Genomic DNA, 23,255 nt, shown 5'->3' with positions numbered 1-23,255 from the left:
CTTCAAGAAAGTTAAAAGAAATTCCATTTGTACAAGTAAAATCCAAGGAATATATATATATATATATGTATATATATATATGTATATATGTATATATATATATTTCTATAAATATATACCTATGTACGTATATATATTTATATATATATATATATATATATATATATATATATATATGTGGATATATCTATATATGTATATATATGTGTATATATCTATATATGTATATATCCCTCTATCTCTATATGTATTAGTTTAGCACTATATCGTAATGTCACAGTTAGTGGTTGCTTATGCACCCTCCCTCTGCAGGGCCAGGTGGTAATTTGGCTGTAGGCGCAGGGATACATAGAAATGCAGCTAGATTTCTCTCCTCCGTTTTATCGGTCTCTTTTCGTCTTGACGCCATGAGGTTAGCCCGTATTTTCTTTTTATCTGGTTAGTTTTAAGGAGTTTATTGTATGAAACAATTGGACAATAAAATAGTTAAGATCTTCTATATACAATTGTGTTGTGCGTAGTTTGTACTCTATTGAATGTCTGCCTAAGGTCAAAGGGAACGGGCTTGAAGACGAAGAAGATCCGATACAAAATGACACCATCAGAGGGGAACGCAGCCCTGAGTGAAGGAGATGGCCACACCCAACATTTCAGGTATGCCTTTGATTTTACCTCTGACAAAAGTTTCCAGAACATTTAGTGTAACACGTGGGTCGGTCACACACCAGCGACCGGGCGGATCGTGTTATATTAGTAAATATTAAATATTACATTTGTCATATTTGATATTTACTAATATGCTTTGAAAGCCCAACATTCATTTAAATTTGGTAAAATTATTCCATTTTTACACTTGGATCAAAGTGTAATATCTGTCTTACTCTCTGTCAGATAGATTGAGACAATTTCCTTTTTATCCGAATACAAAAGCTAAAACAGCTCAAATTAGGTGACTGACTATCGTCGAAGAAGATCCGAACTTTTTCTTTCCATTAGCTGCTATGTAAATATGTAGAGGAGGGCAGCACTCCATTCCCAAGATTACTCCACTTGCCCTTTATCCTTTCCTTAAAATGCAAAAAAGCATCAAGTACATTTTTACCTTTTTGGTATGAATCGACCAAGGACCGAACTCTGGTCTCCTGGCACATTATCATTGTGCCAAATGGGCCAGTAAAATCCGAGCTACCCTCTTTTGAAGAGTTAAATTTTATACACTTTAAAAACCGACCATGTGTTTAACTGAGCCTCATCTCCATGGGGAAGTGATTAAATATGAATTATACTTACTTTCACTGTGACTGGAATCGGGTTACTTATCTTACTTTTTCCAGTTGTTTCAGGACAATTAGAAGATTGGCACACAGACACCACACATGTTACCTTTAAAAAAATAATAGAATGTAATTATGAGGTTGTTCGAAAAGTTCATAAACACTTGTAAAAAACTGAACTTTTATGCAATTTTTGTATTGTTTTTTTTTTCGTTTATATTGTTATAATCATCTTTCTATTCGAGATGATAAAATTGAGTTGCGAGTTTTGATTCATTGTAAACATCGAAGTCTCCAAAAACATGAATCCGAGCCGAAACATGAACAGACAGGATGTGGTCAATTTTCTCAGTATCTGACTAGGGCATGGTTAATTATGGTCTCAAATATTTTGGTGAAAAGTGGGAGGAGGCTAATGGGGCGATAATTTGATAGGTCAGTTCTTTCGCCAGAATTCTTGAATGTTGGTACCACAGAAGATTTAGTATATTTATTTATTATTAAAAAAAAGTTTATTTATTTATTATTTTTAAACAAATTTATTTAGTATATTTATTTATTATTTTTAAACAAATTTATTTAGTATATTTATTTATTATTTAAAAAATTATTTAGTATATTTATATATTATTAAAAAAATTTATTTAGTATATTTATTTATTATTTAAAAAAAATTATTATGTATATTTATTTATTATTTAAAAAAATTTATTTACAATATTTATTTATTATTTAAAAAAAAATTTATTTAGTATATTTATTTATTATTTAAAAAGATTATTTAGTATATTTATTTATTACTTTTAAAAAATTTATTTACAATATTTATTTATTATTTACAAAAGAATTTATTTAGTATATTTATTATTATTATTATTTAAAAAAATTATTTAGTATATTTATTATTTAAAAACATTATTTATTATATTATTTATTTTTAAAAAAAACGTTTATTTAGAATACTTATTTATTATTTAAAAAAAACATTATTTAGTATATTTATTTATTATTTAAAAAAAACTATTGCTTAATTAAAAAAAAGGGTATATTACCTTAGTGCCATATTTCAAGTCGTCCATGTTATCTTCGAGGAGGGTACTCATTCTATGTTTGTTAAAGCTTTCCTTCCAAATCTCTTTTTCGTCTGCCATCCATTTCACAGAATACAAAACATCACGTCCTTCAACTTGTGGAAGGTCACAGGTAAAATATGCTTTTTCCGTAACAGAATTGTAGTGGACTTTTAATTTTGGATTGACACTGATTTCAGGCAAACCTGTGGGGAAAATATATACACACGTTGATTATAAAAAAAATCTAAATAAAGAAATGCGAAAGTTGGGCTCGTTTCTTGCATTAATGACCATATAAAAATAGATATACAGAGATTATACTGTGAGTTATATACCATGTACTATATATCATACACTATATACTTTTAGTAATAATTCAGACACCTCTATGGCATTTTAATAATAATATTTAGACATAAATTAATAAATATTGCTCAAATAACAGTTTCTTTGTAAAATTTTAACCTTTTATGACCTGGTTGAACTAATTTGTTCAGTCGTAAATAAATGAATATAACAGCACAAATAAAGTGGGGATTGAGTTAAACACGCCTTGTATGTATTACTTCAGTATCTGGGTAGATGCCAGATACCTCCAGATTGCAACTGTCCATTGCTTACATTCAGCATGCCACCATCTGTCTCAAAGAGTGAAGGATTTCGTTTGTTTTCATCCACACACTTTTTCAATCACTATGGATAATAATCAGGATAAGTTTATGAAATGCAAAAAACTTATCAGTGGTAGTCTAACTATCGATCTCCATAATGAAAGATCGTTACAGTGAAAAAGTCTTAAAATCATAGAATCATTAACCTTTAAACTAACTAAAATTAACACTAAATATTTTTTATCATCTACATCATAATTCAGATAAAGTGTTAAAGAATTGAAAATTTAAATATTTCAGATTTACATTAATTTTAACCATCCTTAGGCGGCTATTCTTCTAATTGTATATCATATACAGAATGTATATACAAATTTTCATAAAAAATATATCGAACAACAAAAGGTTTAATCGCCTTTAATGTGAAAATACACTTAAACGCTCTCTTTAAACAAAGAAGACATTTTATAGAATTTTAGAAAATTAACAGTATTTTACAGGATTTATAGAATTGTGACGTCTCTGCTGTTTATTCTAGTATGAAGTAAAATGAAATTACTTACCTAATATAAATCCAACTGCCACTAAAATGGTCTTTGGAGCAGAATAAACTCGCCAGCTTCTCAATGTAAAATGTCCAAAGGGTTGTGATGTTATAGGATTCTTGCCCACTGAATATGTGCAAGAATTTTGTTTAGTCAGGATGGATGTCCTTTTTAATTTCAAGTTATTTTCACTCATCAAGCGACCGTCCATATAGATAGAAGCTCCTTCCTGCAGCGACCATGACAGATCATAATATGAGGTCATTTTTAATTTATCCGTGTTTGAGAACATCACTACAGCTGAATATATGTATTCTCTAGTACTGACAATAAATACCAGCTGGCGATTTTTATAATAGAAATCATAACCCCAAGAATTTTTGCGGCTGCCACAATTACTCAGGATGTACATATTATCCTTCAAGGAGAGGAACTTCAAAGCAAAACTATGTGTGATACCGAAGTTACATTTTTCAGGATTAAAGAGACACGCCTCCCAAAATAATGGAAATTCGAGGTATTGGCGCTGACCATTTAGGGTGATTGCCAACTCGCTACTGGTACCGAGTACTAAACGAGGTTCTCCGATTGCTCTCATTTTGATTGATGTTGTCCTCAATTTACCGTTGTCCAGGCTCAGGAATTGTAAACTAATATAGTCTATGGTGTCGGCTGAAAAACAATAAAAAGAAAATATTTGACGTAAATACTAAAATTTGGTGCTTATAACAAAAACCGTCCCTTTTATCGTGTATGTTGCATCGGCATATTGCGGCAGTTTACATAAACCAATGGTCACTGGAATATGCCGAGTGCTGATCAAATTAATTAAATAAATAAATAAAAATACGGAAAGTAACAAATATTTATTTTTTATAAATAGAAAAAGAAATACAATTAAATAAATAAATAAAAATATGTTTAGTAATAAATATTTATTTTTATGAATAGAAAAATAAATACAATTGAATAAAAAAATATATAAAAATACGTTAAGTAACAAATATTTAATTTTTTATAAATAGAAAATAAAAATACAATTAAATAAATTAATAAAAATACGAGAACTAATAAATATAAACTTTTTATAAAGAGAAAAAGGAAATACAATTAAATAAATTAATAAAAATACATTAAGTAATAAATATTTATTTTTTATAAATAGAAAAAGAAATAAAATTAAATAAAAATAAAATGCGTTAAGTAATAAATATTTAATTTTTTATAAATAGAAAATAAAAATACAATTAAATAAATAAATTAATAAAAATATGGTAACTAATAAATATTCACTTTTTTTTTTTTACATAGGCATCACCACATTATCAAGGCCAAGAGGCCACTCAAGGATAAGGGTTAAAGAGTGTACAGTAGAAATTGGACAATATAGTAATCATTAGTAATGAAAATTTGGTAAATTTGATAACTTATATGGAACGGCTCATCAAGAACTTATTTACGTTAGACTTGATGACAACCATATTGTAGTCAGCCGAAAAGCAGGAAAACGGAAGACAATTCCACAGGCGTGCAGTTCTAAGAAAGAAGCTTTGTTCATGGAATCTACGTTTAGGTTTAGGCACAGATAAAGAGTGGGGGGAATTATTGATAGTGTTTACAGCTAGACGAGTGTTTCTTGTGAAAGTTTGGCGAGGGGGAACCATAGATTGAAGCTCAGTTGAACACTTTCCATGAAAATAACGATACATCAGACAAACTCGCAACATCTCTTCTGTGAGATAGCGGTTGCAGCGAAGAGAAAAGGACATCTCCTACGAGGCTACGAAGTCTATTTTGAACTCTATCAAGGCAGGCCAAGTCCTTTCTAGCAGCTCCTGCCCAGATGTGGCAACAGTATTCCATCCTTGGACGTACCTGGCTCTTATATAGATAGAGAATAGCATCAGCAGTGAGATATTTACCGGATCGATAGAAAGATCCCACCATTTTTCCAGCGGCCTTGGCAACAGATTTGATGTACGTGTTCCATTTAAGATCAGGAGTAATGGTCAAGCCCAGAAGCTTGTCAAAACTTGAGGCCTCCTGAAGACGAGAGCTATTCATTTCAATTGATGCCAGATGTGGATTAGAATGTTGATGATGTAAAGAGAGAAGCTTGGTTTTAGATGCATTAAAAGTAACCAGCCACTCCTTTCCCCATTATACTACGTGCTCAAGATCAGAGGAGAAAGAATTGGAGAGAACTTGGTCGTTTACTGTCTTAGATGTGCTACCATAAATGGTAGTGTCGTCAGCATAAATGTCTACAAATGATGTAAGGATTTGATTTGGAAGATCATTAATGTAGATCACTTTTTTATAAATAGAAAATGAAAACACAAATAAGTAAATTAATAAAAATACATAAATATTTCTGAAAGAATTCTTTGCATGAATTGTTTCTCTGTTTATATTTATATTCTTATATATTTTTTATTTAATGACTAAAACTCATAAAATTGTTAGTTTCATCAGCAAATACATAGAAATGCTAATATCTAGCTTTCCTATCTCATTATTTTGCTAACAGTTTTCCTCTGATGAGAAGCTCCGTGGATTAAGGATTACTTAACACAACTGTTTTGGATTATTTCTGTTGAATAATAAAAACTAATTGTAAACTTCTATTTTACAGCTTTATTCTTACTATGATATATATATATATATATATATATATATATATATATATATATATATATATATATATATATATATGCCTACTGTATTTTGGGGAAAGAGTTCCGACAAAGTGCTCGATTACAAAGAAAAACTTTTTCGATATAAGAGCAGCTTAAAGACAAAGGAACGCAATTCAGCATAAAATGGAGGATCATTGAAAGAAAACCAGCATACTCACCATCCTCAAAACGATGCCCACTTTGTGACGCAGAGAAATACCACATCATAAAGGCTATTAATGACCCTCAAAAGACCTGTTTGAACCTATGCAGTGAGACACTCAAAGGATGTCTGTATAGGAGACAAGCGCTACTAATAAACTGGGAAGACAGAACAATAAACGAGGACCCCACCTAAAGGAGTTCTCCAAGAGTATTCTAGATGCAGCCAACTTAACGCTTAAACCAGCAAAGGGTAACGGACATTTAGACTCTTGTCAAAATACATTAAGCACAAATATTAGTATATATGAAGAAGAATAAGACTATCTATAACACAGTACACAGATATATAAAAGAATTTAGAATTAAATGACACACCCACCCTCATCTATTATAATATTCAATACAAAAAGTTAAAAGGATAAATAAGATAGATTAGTTACCCCCTTAGACCACTAAAACACGGGTTGTCTCCCCTCAACCGGAAAAAAGGTAGAGAGATAAATTAATTATCCCCCTTACCCAACTATAATCAATGAAAGGCAGACCGGAAACAAAACAAACAACACATAATTACTAAAACGCATTCAATAAAAAAATTAAAAAAGAAGAAAATTCATACTGAATTAAAATTCAGTGAGACACCTGCACATTAGAATAAAAGAACACATGCAAACACAAGCCTCTTCTGTTTGCAAACACCTTCACACATGCGGCAACACTAACAAATCCATCAGAGTAGATATTTTAGCCACCGAACGCAATGTTGGCAACCTTCGTATCAAAGAATCAATCCTGATTGCCAAATTACATCCCAAGATTAATCGCCGACATGAATTAGGCTCTTCATTCTTAACTTAATGCACACCATCCCACCATTGCATAATACAATTAAAAAATAAATAAACAAACAAAATAATAAATAAGCAATCCCTATTCAAGATTACTACACATTAATAATAATAACAATATTCAACAATTAAATAGCAAGCCTAAGATATATGAATTAGATGGTACGAGCATGTGGGCTACACGGCTACATGTATACGACTCATGCAAATTTATAAGTTTATATGGCCCAATATAACCCAATTGATTTCTCCGAGTAAACCTAACAATATTAATCGCAAATAACAATAAGACATAATACACCCAAAACAGAAATCCAAGTTAACTCAAATAAATAAATACATTATAAAAAAAAATTATTAAAACTCTCGAAATAACTTCTAACCACTTCGTCATAACGCATTGCATATATAAATAAATAATTATAGTTACTATATAATTGAATTAAAGATACAAGAATCCATAAATGAGTATATATACACTACATAACGAATTAAATAAAATACCCCCAGAATGAGAATAATATCACTAAAATAAAATAAATAAGCAAACAAATAAATACATAAAAAAGTAATGCATCGTTATACATCAAACTGAGAAGAAATATCGGTAACGATTATCCCCCTTAGAACAACTCATCAAGTAGTCTCCTTTGACCAACCGATTTATTCTAAGTCTACACTCCCACCACCTCTCAACCAGAACGCAGAAACACAAACAACAAATATATTAGTTAATTAAATCTCCTCAATATAAACATAAACTACAATATAAAAAAATGAATAAATAAAATAGAAATAAAAATAAGTAAAAGAAAAACAAATAAACTCAATCATATTAAATTAAAAAAGCCACCAACAAGGTCCGGACAATTATTTAGCCCGATACTGTTACTGTTTACAACAACACGTTTGCGCCAAAGATAAACTATTATAAAAAAAAACAAATAAATAAAATAAAATATAATAGAAAATAAATAATTTAGAAATATAAAATAAAGAATTGAGAAAAAAAAACCCTAACCATATATTACCCACAACTTCCGAGCGATGATTTTCTGTGGTATAGTTACTGCTTACAACAACACGTTTATCAAAGTCAAGTAAATATCTGACGAAGAGATCTTTCTCGAAATATTATATTACACGGATATACAACCAGACCGACTTTCCCAGGTAACCACTGTGCAAATATAAATATACTGCGTATATGAAATATGAATATGTACACATGTATTTATAAGTTGTATTAATAAATTTCTCACCTGCTTCAGCTTGTGTCTTTCCGTTACTTCTGCATTGTACCGCCTTCTACAATTCTATTTAAATATATATATATATATATATATATATATATACTTCAGAATAATAATCAAATGTAATATATCTACTGGCATGTAAATCAAGTGATTATCGGTCTTACAAAATATTATTAGATGTAATATTTTATATAAGACAATCCCAGCTAAATAAAAATTGCTCAATATACAAGATCGAGCAAATAAATCATAATTTGGGTATTTAAATTTTATGATTTGAAAAGGTTAATTTTCAATTTTTAAATTAATATATATTGGTGTGGTTGGAGATTGCGTAACCCTTGCCTCACAATTACATGCGCAGTTGCCCCTACAGAGGGTATCCTGATTCACTCCAAAAGAGTTAATAGGCTTTGATTTAAAAAGAAAAAAACATCAGCTTAAAACTTACCTCGAGTTTTTGTCCATTTTGTGTTTGAGAATTTGATGTCACATGACAGGCTATGGTCCTTCGGGTTTGCATAATACTTTGGATAGCAAACTTTGTCAATGATACAAATGTCGTTCTGAAAGAGAGAGAGAGAGAGAGTGAGTGAGTGAGAGAGAGAGAGAGAGATAACAATTAAGGATTAATTAGTTGCACGCTATTAAAACAAAATATAAGTCAGATAGATAATTGGTCAAAATATAATTCTTGTACAATCATATTTCAACCAGTTATCTTACAACACATTATGTTGGTAAATAAACCTAATATAATTGAAACTTATTGACAATTCCTTCTAATATTGTCATTATTTTAAATTATATTTTCACTTCAAACAAGGCACAGTGCCACTTTGATGTACGAAACTACTATCGGGGACATAAGTTGCAGGGATATTATGAAGAGAGATGAGCAGCAAGATGTTTGTTCACATTACACTTGAACTTCTGCATGTCAGTACAGTTAGGAAGCAGAAACCCAGACGGAAATTCCAAAGTCTAGCAGTTCTAGGGAAGAAACTATTAGAGTAGAAGGCTTTCCTATATCTAGGGATCTCTGTGTAGAGGTGGGACTTTGCTGCTTGTCGGGTTTGTCGGGAGTATTTACGTCGAGAGAGTACAAGGGCTTGTAGTTCATCAGAGCATATACCATTAAAGTACTTGTAGAACAGGCAGAGGGATACAACATTTCGTCGATGGGACAGAGGCTGATGTTTACATGACAGTTCAGGACCTATCAGGTTGGCAAGTCTCTTTTGAACCTTATCAAGGAGTGAGAGATTAGTAGCAGATACACCAGCCCAAATGTAACAACAATACTCCGTACATGGGCGAATGCTGGCCTTATAGTACAGGATACTTTCATGCATAAGTAGCTTTCTAGCATGGTCCTTTTAAATTCGTTCTTTCAATATTATTACCAATAGCAATAAGAAAATGTGAATATAATCCGAATAACTATAAAAGGTTTCTGCTGATATGCTGATTAAATAAGGCTATGTGCAGGATATGGTATCCTCTGGTACCCTACTTAAAAGAATGTGACTATCATTCGAATATAAAAAAATGGTTGCTGCTGACATTGTGCTTCAAATAATAAGGTTATAATCTTAATATAAACAAATGGTTTCCTGCATAAAAGAATGAACAAAGTTTCTTTCCTAGAACTGGCTGTCTTTGGAACTCTATACTGCAGGGCTGCTATTCGGCTGACTACAACATGATCATCTTCAAGTCCAATGTAAACAAGTTCTTGTTAAGCCGTCCTCTTAACTAATCAAATTTTACCTAATTTTCACCACTACCAATCATTATGGTGTTGTCTTACAGTCGTTAACTCTTATCCTCGAGTGGCATTCAGGCCTTGATAAGTCGTGACCCCCATGTAAAAAACAAAAATCCTACCAGTGCAGATCTAATCACCAAGACAGTAAAATGATGATTAAAAATTGAAGTAGACAACAAGAATACATTTGTTTATTGCTGGAAAATTTGTTATAGCAAAAATGGAGGAAAATTAACAGACGGGATATAAAATATGAAAATTAACAGACGGGATATGAAATATGAAAATTAACAGACGGGATATGAAATATGAAAATTAACAGACGGGATATGAAATATGAAAATTAACAGACGGATTATGAAATATGAAAATTAACAGACGGGATATAAAATATGAAAATTAACAGACGGGATATGAAATATGAAAATTAACAGACGGGATATGAAATATGAAAATTAACAGACGGATTATGAAATATGAAAATTAACAGACGGGATATAAAATATGAAAATTAACAGACGGGATATAAAATATGAAAATTAACAGACGGGATATAAAATATGAAAATTAACAGACGGGATATGAAATATGAAAATTAACAGACGGGATATGAAATATGAAAATTAACAGACGGATTATGAAATATGAAAATTAACAGACGGGATATAAAATATGAAAATTAACAGACGGGATATGAAATATGAAAATTAACAGACGGGATATGAAATGTGAAAATTAACAGACGGGATATGAAATGTGAAAATTAACAGACGGGATATGAAATGTGAAAATTAACAGACGGGATATGAAACATGAAAATTAACAGACGGGATATGAAACATGAAAATTAACAGACGGGATATGAAATGTGAAAATTAACAGACGGGATATGAAATGTGAAAATTAACAGACGGGATATGAAATGTGAAAATTAACAGACGGGATATGAAATGTGAAAATTAACAGACGGGATATGAAACATGAAAATTAACAGACGGGACATGAAATATGAAAATTAACAGACGGGACATGAAATATGAAAATTAACGGGGTGGGGTGGACGGGATAGATATGTAGTGAAATACGTCCTAAGATGGAGTACTATTGCCACATCTGGGGAGAAACTTCTAAGAATACTCCTTTTCTGTCTTGACAGGGTACAAAACCGTCTTCAAAATCTAGTGGCTGAGTACCTTTTTGCTCCTCTTCTTCTTCTTCTTGTCACCTCTTTCTCACAGAAAGTATGTTGCAAGTCTATCTCTGCTCTATCATTATTTTCACGGCAAATGCTTGATGCTTTAATTTATGCCCTCTCTCTCGTAAAACTTTTGTAACAAATACTTGTTCAGCAACAACAACTCTCAACAATCTATATTTGTGCCTAAAACTAAACGAAAATTTCATAAACAGAGGTTCTTTCTTGGAACTGTCCGTTTGTGGAACACAAAACCGTGGGGCTACTTCACAGCTGACTATAATATGACCGTTTTCAAGTCTAATGTAAATAAGTTTTTGTTGAGTCGTCCTTTTATATACGGCATGTTTTTTTAGAGACAACAAACAACTCTATTTTCGTTAATTGTGTATTTGGTAACTATCAGTTATTTTGATTTTAATTTGGTTTGGCAATTCTTCATAAAGAGACTGACATACAAGCAGCATTTGCAAATTGCAAATAATACGATCAATGTACGGAGAGAAACATTTGATGAATAAATAATTTCACAAAATGGATCTGTCAACTGACAACTTCCTTCATGCGATTTAACCTGATTAGATTATTTTCTTTGGGGATATGTAAAATCCCATGTCTATGCTGATAAACAAGACACAATAGACAACTTGGAAGACAACATTCGACGCATTATTGCTGAAATACATCCTAATTTAATGTGTAATGTTTGTTAAAACTAAACCTCTAACTTATGTCATATATGCGTGAGCCACAGGGCCATATGCCCAAAATTATGTCAAAATTCAATCTTTAGATTAAACCACATATTTATATAATTAAAATGTTTTTCTAAAATATATTTTAATTTAAAGTTCACCATTTCTAAAAACAACACTCTTTATAATTAAATCCTACACAAGTTCCACCATTACTGATTTTTTTTTTTTTTACACAGGACTCACTACTTATCAAGGTCCTTGATCATCAAGTGTTGTCTGACCTTTTTAACACTCACTAATACTTATCATACAGTGACCTCTTGTTATATAATCTATCCCGGGCTATGCCGGCATGTCGAAAATTGTGATTTTACTGTGAAGGTTGATTGGTGTAAGAAGAGTTAAAGGGCTAAGTTGCTGACATGGGTCAAACTCTGTTGCTGGGGTAGACGATAGCAACGGGAATAGGTCAATCGGGTACATGTGAGGGAGAAGGTGGAAAGAAAGAGAAAGAGAGAGAGAGAGAGAGAGCATAAAAGAAAGAGAGGAAGTTATATTTTCTCTCACATGCAAGTCAGTTTGGTTTCCGATTTTGGACGAAGCAAAGATTCATCAGAGAAAAAATGTAAAAAGAGTTAAGAAAGAAGGGAACTGCCAAGACTCAGAAAGAATAAAATCAAGCATTAATTAAAAGAAGCCTCCGACTTAATATTTTATGCAGGCAGTTCTTTTTTGCAGCTATGAGAGACGAAGCCAACAGGCAGAAAAAAGGTATGTCAGCGTTTGGTTATACACACATGCATACACGTACTAACTTATATAAAACATTATAAACACGGCCATGTACAAACCCTAAACGTAGCACGATTACATACATAGATACAAACAGACACAAACACCCATACATGTCTATCACACATATACATATCACGCACACACTTGCATAAAAGATAGACATGAGAAATACACACCACAGATAAAATCTACAAAACACTCTGCCTCTTGAAAAGCGGTAAATCCTCAAGCAAAAAAAAAAAGAAAAAAAGCGAAATCCCACCTCTACTTGGCTCACACACCCACCACTTTTTTAATCTGCCCTCGATTCATTTAATGAATACTTACCCTCTTCCCACAGTCGAGTTCATTACAGAATTCACAGTCAGGATTGGAGATGATAACAGTGATTCCGCTGTGGCTGTAGATCTTTCCTGTGTTGCTTACGGTAACTATGTAGATTCCTTGCCCAGGCAACGTACAGGTAATACTTTCAGTACTGATGAACTTAGCTGGGACGAATGATGGTGGCTGGATTACGTAATTCTGTAGTACAAAATGCAAATATTATAAAAAAATATAAACAGATCGAGTTGGTTGACTTCTTTATAATATTATCGAAAAACTAGCTGAAATGTTCATTGATGTACGAGTTAATCTATCATTTTGGGGAATAGTGTTTGATTAAACTTGAACATTTGTTGCAAGTCGAATTGAGTATTAAATTTAATGAATAGTCTTTTATTAGAGTTCAGCATTTGTCGTCAATAAGTATTACATTTGATAATTAGAGTTCAAAATAGACTTCGTAGCCTAGTGGGCGATGCCCTTTTCTCTTCTCTGCAACCTCTTTTCCACAGAAGAGACGTTGTGAGCCTGCCTCTGCTTTATTATTATTTTCATGGTAAGTGCTCGTCTGAGCACCAATCTATGGTACCCCCTCGTCAAACTTACACGAGAAACATTCGTCTAGCTGAAAGCACTATCAATAATTTCCCCCACTCTTTATCTGTGCCTAAACCTAAACGTAGATTCCATGAACAAAGCTTGTTTCTTAGAACTGCACATCTGTGGAACTCTCTTCCATTTGCTTGTTTTCCAGCTATATGGTCGTCTGTAAACAAATTCTTGATGAGTCGTCCCCTTAAGTAATCCGATTTACCAAATTTCCACTACTAACAATTACTACAACATTGTCCCATTGACCACTGCACGCTTATTAACTCTTATCCTCGAGTGACTTCTGCTAAGTGGTGACTCCTTTACAGAAAAAAAAAAAAAATTCCAAATTTTTTGGCATAAATACATTTGTAAATAAAGCAATAAAGTTTGCATGTTATAAAAACGAATACATATACTCCGAAGATATATCTATTCACCAATTTGTAATAGTATTTTTATTACTAGATGTACAGGACATCTAGTAATAAAAATACTATTACAAATTGTTGTAGTCTGAGGGTCAAGTTGTGAGGCACAAAACAGTGGATGACAGCAATTGAAAATGCTTTATTTAAAACAACACAATGGACAATTAAACTAGGATGAGATTTTGTTGTTTGTAACGTCCATGTTGAATCTTCATCCCATAATGCTATCAAAACCATTTAATCCTGCTTCAGTGATTCTCACAAATGTTTGTTAACAGATAATTAGAAGGTACAAAAAGTTATTTCCGTTTAAATAGAAATTTATTTACATGGAACATGATTTTCTATCGAACATAAAGTTAACTATGATAGAATTAGACACGACAAATGACATACAGAGTCGCTTATTGAGACGTATATCCATCTGAAAATACAAATTAAAACTTGAAAAATCAATGAAAATGTTATTCAAATTTAAGATCATTGTTGAGGAAGCTGCTATACGAGTCATTAAGAATAAAAAATAATTGGAAAATTCTGAAACCAACGATCCTAAAAGGTTCTGGTCAGTCAGTGCGAATGACCACATGCTGATTAGATCAAGTCAAAGCCAAAATTTGCCCCTTCTTTTCACTCATGACTTCTTCTCTAAATGTATGATGAATAGAAATGTTATGGTTATATGAGACTTCTCCTCCCTTTTATAGGTTTCGAGAGAAAAATTTCATTTTGGATCTCAGCACCAGAGAGAAAGATGCTTGTTTCCTAGATCCCGGACCAAGGAACCTTAGTTTAACACAAACATTTACGCTTGGTCACCTTATTGTTTTTTTTTTACCTTCATATACACATTTTATATGCACAATTTTGATTTCTGCCTTAAAAAATGAAAAATAGTGTTACTTTCCATATCTATATCTAAATAAATAAATGTATATATATATATATATATATATATATATATATATATATATATATATATATACACCTATATATATATAACTTTTAGAGGTGCCTGTCCCAGTGGCCTAATGGATAGAGCTACTGACTATCAATTCGATGATTGTTGGTTCATCCCAGGCTTGATTTAGCCACACTGAAGGGCTGTGATACAGTGAAAAAGTTTGTCTGTGGATGACTATATATATATATATATATATATATATATATATATTATTTTTTAAAACAGTAATCTACGGACACGCGTGTTTCGGATCACTACTCCTCTTCAACGTAGCATGACTGTTGTTGGGATTTGAACCCCGGACCTTATGTATTTCAGTCCCTAACCCATTACACTATGATGCCATAGATAATTTACTATTTAGTTTTTATCGTTTATCTGTTTACGTAGTTTGTTGTTGATTTTTTAAACGATATTAACGTCTCCGCCTCGGAGATCAAGTGTTTTTTTAGAAAGTTGCCCATTTTTTATTTGGACGTGTTTTAAAAACAGTAATCTATGGACACGCGTGTTTCGGAGCCCTACTCCTCTTCAGGAGGTCCGGGGTTCAAATCCTAACAACAGTCAAGCTACGCTGAAGAGAAGTAGGTCTCCAAAACATGCATGTCCGTAGATTACTGTTTTTAAAAATAATATATATATATATATATATATATATATATATATATATATATATATATATATATATATACATATATATATATATATATATATATATATAGATAGATAGATAGATAGATAGATAGATAGATAGATTACTGTTTTTAAAAATAACAAATAAATAAAAAAAAACACGTCCAAATAAAAAATGGGCGACTTTCTAAGAAAAACACCGGACCTCCGAGGCAGAGATGTTAACCTTAATATCGTTTAAAAAAATCAACAACAAACTGCATTATATATATATATATATATATATATATATATATATATATATATATATATATATGCTAAGGTGGATTATATAATTATTTTCACAGCCAAACAACGTCGCATCTCACAAGAGCCATGACAGCCAACAAACCTGTCTTGGACTTCCAGTTTGTTGGCTGCCATGGATCTTGTGAGTTGCGACGTTGTTTGGCTGTGGAAATAATTATATAATCTCTCACATTCTGAAAATTGCTCATTAGGTTAATGTGTTGGATGGCATCGTCTTAGCAGGTATAAAATTCCTATTTGTGATACATCAGCTTGGGTTTTTGTTAGTTAGATGACCACATGCTTGTTCTAGAGAAGTAGCTCTATTCCATAGTCGATTTTCGACATAGTTTACTTGATGTTTCGCCATAGTTTACTTGATAATAGACTTTCTTGTGTGTGACGCAGTTGTCATGTGGAAGAGTACTTGCCTCGCATGCAAGAGGTGTGGGTTTCGAATCCTGAGTTCGGATATGTTTAAAAGGAACCCAAATGAGGGCTGAACCCGAGTCTTGGACTTTCAGTTTGTTGGCTGTCATAGCGCTTGTGAGCGGCGACGTTGTCTGGCTATGAAAATAATTATATATATATATATATATATATATAGTAGTAAGTTATAAAAATATATATGGCAATTAAGCTACACAGAATATTCCGCGTTTCATTCACATGAGAATTTGTCAGGCTTATGCGAAAATTTGTAGTTATCGCCCGTTTATATATACGTACATGCTATTGAATTTTCTAGTTAGCTTCCTAATTGCCACCGTGCCCATGCTAATCAGCCAATAGGCAGGGACTGACAGGACAAAGACACAGTTGACCTCCATTAAATATTGTGTGTAGCTTAATTGCCATATATATTTTCATAACTTACTACCTAGCTCTTCCTATGTATCAAGCACTGTTGAAGTAAATATTGAAAATTTATGCATAAAATTATTTCTTTGTATATTAATTTATGTGATTAAATGAAGTAGTCATATGCATGCATACATACATACATCCATACATACACACATACATACATATATATACAAATAGATAGATAGATAGATGTGTATTTCGTGTATCCCTTTTAAGACACTTGGTATAATCCCATTTATATCCTTCATTCAGAAACATGAATAAAAATGGTTGATCGCATAAAATAAAATTTTTAAGAAAACTTAGTTAAATCTTAGGTGTGACATTATTTCAAACTTTAATGTGACAAATCAGAAACATTTTTTAAAACTTAAGTGTGACAAAACCGCTAGAATGTTATTTCAAACTTAAGCATGATACACCAAAATATGCCAACTGATAGAACTTGTTTTAGACTTTTTTGGAAATCATCTAAAAATAAATCACAGAAATCAAATAAACTTTTACTCACAATCATCTTTTTAATCTTACAAGTCAAATGTGGAGTTTGAACGAAATTGGATCCTATTATGCGTAGAAAGCAATCAGAGAAATCGGAGTTGCATAGACCTTTGGCATCAGTAATAGATGGCGGTTCAGTCGTGCTTACAGAGCAATCTTCACCAATCCATCCAGTTTTGCAGTGACAGTCGCCTTAAAAAAAAGAATATTTTGCAAAATAAACCAGATACAAACAAACAAAAACGAAACAAAATTTTAAAATTGAAAAGATTATCACCTGATTTAAAACTTGTTATTCAAGGTAAATGTTTTTTACGTTAAAGCAAGTCAAAGTCGAGTTTACATGAAAACTGTAAATATCTATTGTCATTTGAAGTTTTTAAACATATCTATGGGTTTATATGTTCAAACACGGAGGAGATATAGATGATGCTCATGACTTTTGAGTTTATTAATGCATGTAATAAAAGTGAACGTACATGTATCCAGCTCCCTTCAATAATCAATCATGCACAGATAAGGAAAGGCTTAATCCTAATAATAATAATAATAATGATAATAATAATGATAATAATAATAATAATAATAATGATCATAATAATTATAATACTAATGAGAATAATCCTAATAATAATAATAATAATGATAATAATACTGATAATAATAATAATAATAATGATGATAATAATAATAATGATGATAATAATAATAATAATAATAATGATAATAATAATAATAATAATAATAATAATGATAATGATAATAATAATAATAATAATAATGATAATAATAATAATAATAATATTAATGATAATAATAATGCTAATAATATTAATGATAATAATAATGATAATAATAATAATGATAATAATAATGCTAATAATATTAATGATAATAATAATAATAATAATAATAATAATGATAATAATAATAATATTAATGATAATAATAATGATAATAATAATGCTAATAATAATAATGATAATAATAATAATAATAATGATAATAATAATGCTAATAATATTAATGATAATAATAATAATAATAATGATAGTAATAATAATAATAATAATAATAATAATAATAATAATAATGATAATAATGATAATAATAATAATAATGATAATAATAATAATAATGATAATAATGATAATAATAATAATAATAATAATAATAATAATGATAATGATAATAATAATAATAATAATAATGATAATAATAATAATAATAATAATAATGATAATAATGATAATAATAATGATAATAATAATAATAATGATAATAATGATAATAATAATAATAATGATAATAATAATAATAATAATAATAATAATAATAATAATAATAATAATAATGAGAGAGACAAACTACTGCAGAGCGTTATATGGAATCAAGAACATTAAAGCTGCTTTTTAACTCCAAACAAGGCACATTGCCACTTTGGTGTAGGGGGCTACTATCAGGGGCAGCAACTACTGGGGCACTATGTTGGGATTTGGGCAGCAAGATGTCGGTTCACGTTACACTTGAACTTCTGCATGTCAGTACAGTTAGGGAAGCAGGAACCTGAAATGGAATTCCAGAGTCTAGTGGTTCTGGGGAAGAAACTACTGGAGTAGAAAGATCTTTTACATCTAGGGATCTCTACTGTGTAGGGGTGGGATTTAGCTGCCTGTCGGGTTTGTCAAGGGTGTCTACGTCGTGGGGGCACAAATGTCTGCAGTTCGTCAGAGCATTAACCATTAAAATACTTGTAGAACAGGCAGAGGGATGCAACATTTCGTCGATGGGACAGAAGCTGAAGCTTAGATGTCAGTTCAGAGCCTATCAGATTGGCGACTCTCTTTTGAACCTTGTCTAGGAGCGAGAGACTAGTAGCAGATGCACCAGTCAAAATGTGACAACAATACTCCATACATGGGCGAATGGTGGCCTTATAGAGGTACAGGATACTTTCAGGTGTCAGTAGTTTTCTAGCACGGTAGAGAGAGCCTACCTTTTTCACAGCGGCCCTGGCAATGTTTTCAATATAATTGTTCCAATTCATGTTACCTGTGAACGTTACGCCAAGCAGTTTGAAAGATATACTCTCAGACAGGGAGTCACTGGCCATTGCTATTGGTGGCAGAGAAGGTTTCTTGTAATTATTGAATGAAACCAGTTTAGTCTTGGCAGCATTGAATGTGACCATCCATTTATGTCCCCATTCCACTACAGATTGGAGGTCATCTTCTAGTGTTTTTGCCATTTCTTTAGATATGTGTTCATTTGTTTTCCTGTCATGCCTGTTATAGAGTGTAGTGTCATCAGCATATATACCCATCTCAGAGGCAGTTTTGTCGGGGAGGACATTAATAGATATTAGGAACAATAGAGGTCCAAGGATAGACCCCTGAGGCACTCCCGCATTTATATCACACTGTTTAGATGTACGACCGTCGAGGACAACCTGGATTTTTCTCTTATCTAAGAAGGATTTAATTATGTTAATGATACCGTATGATTTAATTTTCCTGAGGAGACCCTTGTGCCATACCCTGTCAAAAGCCTTAGATATATCTAGAGCTACCGCTCTGCCCTCCCCCGCTTTGTCCAGTGAATGGTATACACATTCAGAGATTACAGTGAGGATGTCAGCTGTGGAACGGGCTTGTCTAAATCCATATTGTTTGTCAGTCAGAAGTTTAGCATCTGTAAGGTGCCGGACTAGAGCATGGTTTATTATGGTCTCAAATATTTTGACAAAAAGTGGGAGGAGGCTAATGGGGCGATAATTTGATGGGTCAGTTCTTTCGCCAGAATTCTTGACTACTGGTACTACAGAAGCAGTTTTCCAACAGCCCGGAAAGCATGATTCATTAAGGCATTTGTTGTAGAGTTTGGAGAGAACTGGAGCTACTTCGGCTGAGCACTTTTTTAATAGCACAACTGGAATGAGATCAGGTCCACATGCTTTTGAATATCAAGGTTTTTTATGATAGCGTGTACTGGAGCAGGGGTGATTTTTAGATCGTCTAGCGTGGCGTCTGTCTGCAAAGGAAAGTTAGGCAGGGGGTGGTTGGAAGGGTCCAGTGTGGAGTTAGAGGCAAACCGGCTGGCAAGCATATTAGCCTTGTCGGTTGCTGAGCAAACAACCTCGTGATTGTTGGTTAGTGGGGGAATTGTTGATTGCCCATTGTTTACTACACTGTTGTAGATTTTCCAGAAGTCACGATTTCCTAATTTTTGTGCTTCGATGCGTTTTTTAGTGGTTTCAGTAAATTCTCTCTTAGCTGTCGCTATTTCTTTCTTAACGTTACTTCTAGCTTCTATATACTTCTGTTTGTTTGAACTGGACATGTCGGTTAAATCTGCGGTATGCATGCTGCCTTTGAGCAATGGCAGTTGCGCAAGTTGAACTAAACTATTGGGGAGAGTGGAGCTTGCTATAAAATTTCCGCATGGGAACATGTGCAAATTGTATCGAAAGAGGTGGAGAGTACTGGAAATCTGGGGAGACTTGTTGTCACTCAGCCCACAGAGAACACCACAGGTTATTTTCAAGGGGAGATCTTTGATGACCCGTGTGAAAGCTCCTTGTGAGCCAATACTGCTACTACTACTACTACTACTACTACTACTACTAAATAATAACAATTATAATTAATAGTTTTCCAATGTTTTAATGAACATAATTCCTTAACTTCCTCGGGGATATCTATATCCATTTCAAGAATTTATATGAAATTCAAACTGTAAGTTTATTTAAATCCATCAAGCCACAAGCAGTTTTTGTCACGTGCTACTCGGGGAGAGAGAGAAAGAGAGTTGATATCGCCACCTGTCAGCTGAAACATGCACATGCAATCAAGCATTAATTTAGAAACTAGTTTTAATTAAGAAAAAATAGGTTCTTGAAATGAAGTAAAGTTTAACTGAACGAAACAAATGAAAAAGTTTGAAGAAATTTTGACAAGTTTTATTTTATTATATACTGGTGAGGAGGGGAGGGGGCTTTTCCCGATCGCAAAATACGCTTAAATATGATATTTTATTTTGTCCAGTTTTTGTATATATTATAGAGTCGTGATTTCAAAAGTAAAATAAAAGTATTTGGGTGCCATCAGCTAAAATCAAAACCAAAAGCAAAGCTGTAGCATTCAAATCTGGTGACGTCATCACTGTACGAACGTGACACGCATATGAACTGATTAAAAAATAAAAATTAAAACTAAACTAAGATGAATGTACAAAATATTTAACGATTTTCAATTTTGACCCATTTTTGAATTCCTTAAAAACTATTTTAACCGGATGAAGACTCATAAAAGTGTTACATTTGATGTCATATTTTAAAATGTGTTATTAAGTGTCTGTTGCTGCGTGTAAAATTGTTAATTTAACGATGTATTTTTTGCAGAAAATTCTCAGCATGTCTGAACAAATAGTGTGAAAAAAAATTTGAATTCAATGCCTATATTAAAGTTGATAGAAATTAAAACAAAGAAAAAAAAACTAATATAAAAGATAAAAAATGAAAAACAATGATTTAGGTGAATGGTTGGCCTAGAAATAATTTAAATATGTACTGACATTGAAAATCTATACATTTTTTTTTTTGAAAAATGAGAATGTGTTACATGGAAGAGGACAGATCCCAGCAATTAAAGGAACAACGTAGATGAGTTTGAAAATGATATTTTTTTAAAGGAAAAGGTTAGAATCGAACCGAGTATTCAAAAGTTAAGTGAATACATATTGCCATTTAGATACGATTTTAGGAATGTAGAACATTGTTCATTGTTTTTAGAAATAACGATACAACTAATTAGATATCGGACAATGTAAATTAAGGAATGTCTTTGTTTTTTACCGGGAACGTGTTGGATGTATGCGATATCTAAAATCATGTGAGAAAACATTCACATGGCTGGAGCACGTCTCTGATATCACAAAGAAAGGATGCCTCATGTTTTGACAAGCTTCTGGGCTTGACCTTTACTCCCGATCTGAAAGGGAACACATATATCATATCCATTGTTAAGGTCGCTGGAAAAATGGTGGGATCCTTCTATCACTCCAGTAGATATCTCACTCCTGATGCAATTCTCTACCTATATAAAAGCCAAGTTCGGCCAAGATGGAGTACTGTTGCCACATCTGGGCAGGAGCTGCTAGAAGTAGCTGATCCTGTCTTGACAGAGTTCAAAATAGACTTCTTAGCTTAGTGGGAGATGCCCCTTTCTCTTCTCTGCAACCTTTTTCTCACAGAAGAGACGTTGTGAGGCTGTCCCTACTTTATCGTTATTTTTATGGCAAGTGCTCATCTGAACTTCAATCTATGGTCCCCCCTCACCAGACTTTCATGAAAAACACTCGTCTAGCCAAAACCACTATCAACAATTTCCCACACTCTTTATCTGTGCCTAAACCTAAATGTAGATCCCATTAACAAAGCTTCTTTCTTAGAACTGCACGCCTGTGGAATTCTCTTCTGATTGCCTGCTTTCCAGTTGACTACAATCTGATTCTCTTCAAGTCCAACGTAAACAAATTCTTGATGAACCGTCCCCCTAAGTAATCCAATTTACAAAATTCCCACTACTTATGTTTACTACACTATAATCGCAATGACTAATGTATACCCATTAACCCTTATCCTCGAATGGCCTCCGGGCTTTGATAAGTGGTGATTTCTATGTAAAAAAAAGTATATATTTCCAATATAGTCAGTGAGTCAGAGTAGAGTTCGTGCTAAGTCGAGT

General features: G+C 32.2%; 1 protein-coding gene across 1 annotated transcript in view; it reads right to left on the bottom strand.

Annotated features, from left to right (window-relative positions):
* The window catches only part of LOC145284085 (uncharacterized), a 473,693-nt gene that overhangs the window by 367,437 nt on the left and 83,001 nt on the right, over positions 1–23,255 (bottom strand). The window contains exons 23-28 of the mRNA XM_080133151.1: positions 17,522–17,703; positions 13,237–13,434; positions 8,902–9,016; positions 3,522–4,175; positions 2,327–2,550; positions 1,291–1,383 (exon numbers count right to left, since the gene is read on the bottom strand). Coding sequence (XP_079989277.1) covers positions 1,291–1,383; positions 2,327–2,550; positions 3,522–4,175; positions 8,902–9,016; positions 13,237–13,434; positions 17,522–17,703 — 1,466 coding nt within the window. The remainder of the gene's footprint in view (positions 1–1,290; positions 1,384–2,326; positions 2,551–3,521; positions 4,176–8,901; positions 9,017–13,236; positions 13,435–17,521; positions 17,704–23,255) is intronic.

This window comes from Euprymna scolopes, chromosome 8 (genome assembly GCF_053919585.1).
Source record: "Euprymna scolopes isolate OS-2025 chromosome 8, ASM5391958v1, whole genome shotgun sequence".
Taxonomy (NCBI): domain Eukaryota; kingdom Metazoa; phylum Mollusca; class Cephalopoda; order Sepiida; family Sepiolidae; genus Euprymna; species Euprymna scolopes.
Note: the sequence above shows the minus strand (reverse complement) of the source record. Positions and strands in the feature narration are given on the sequence as shown.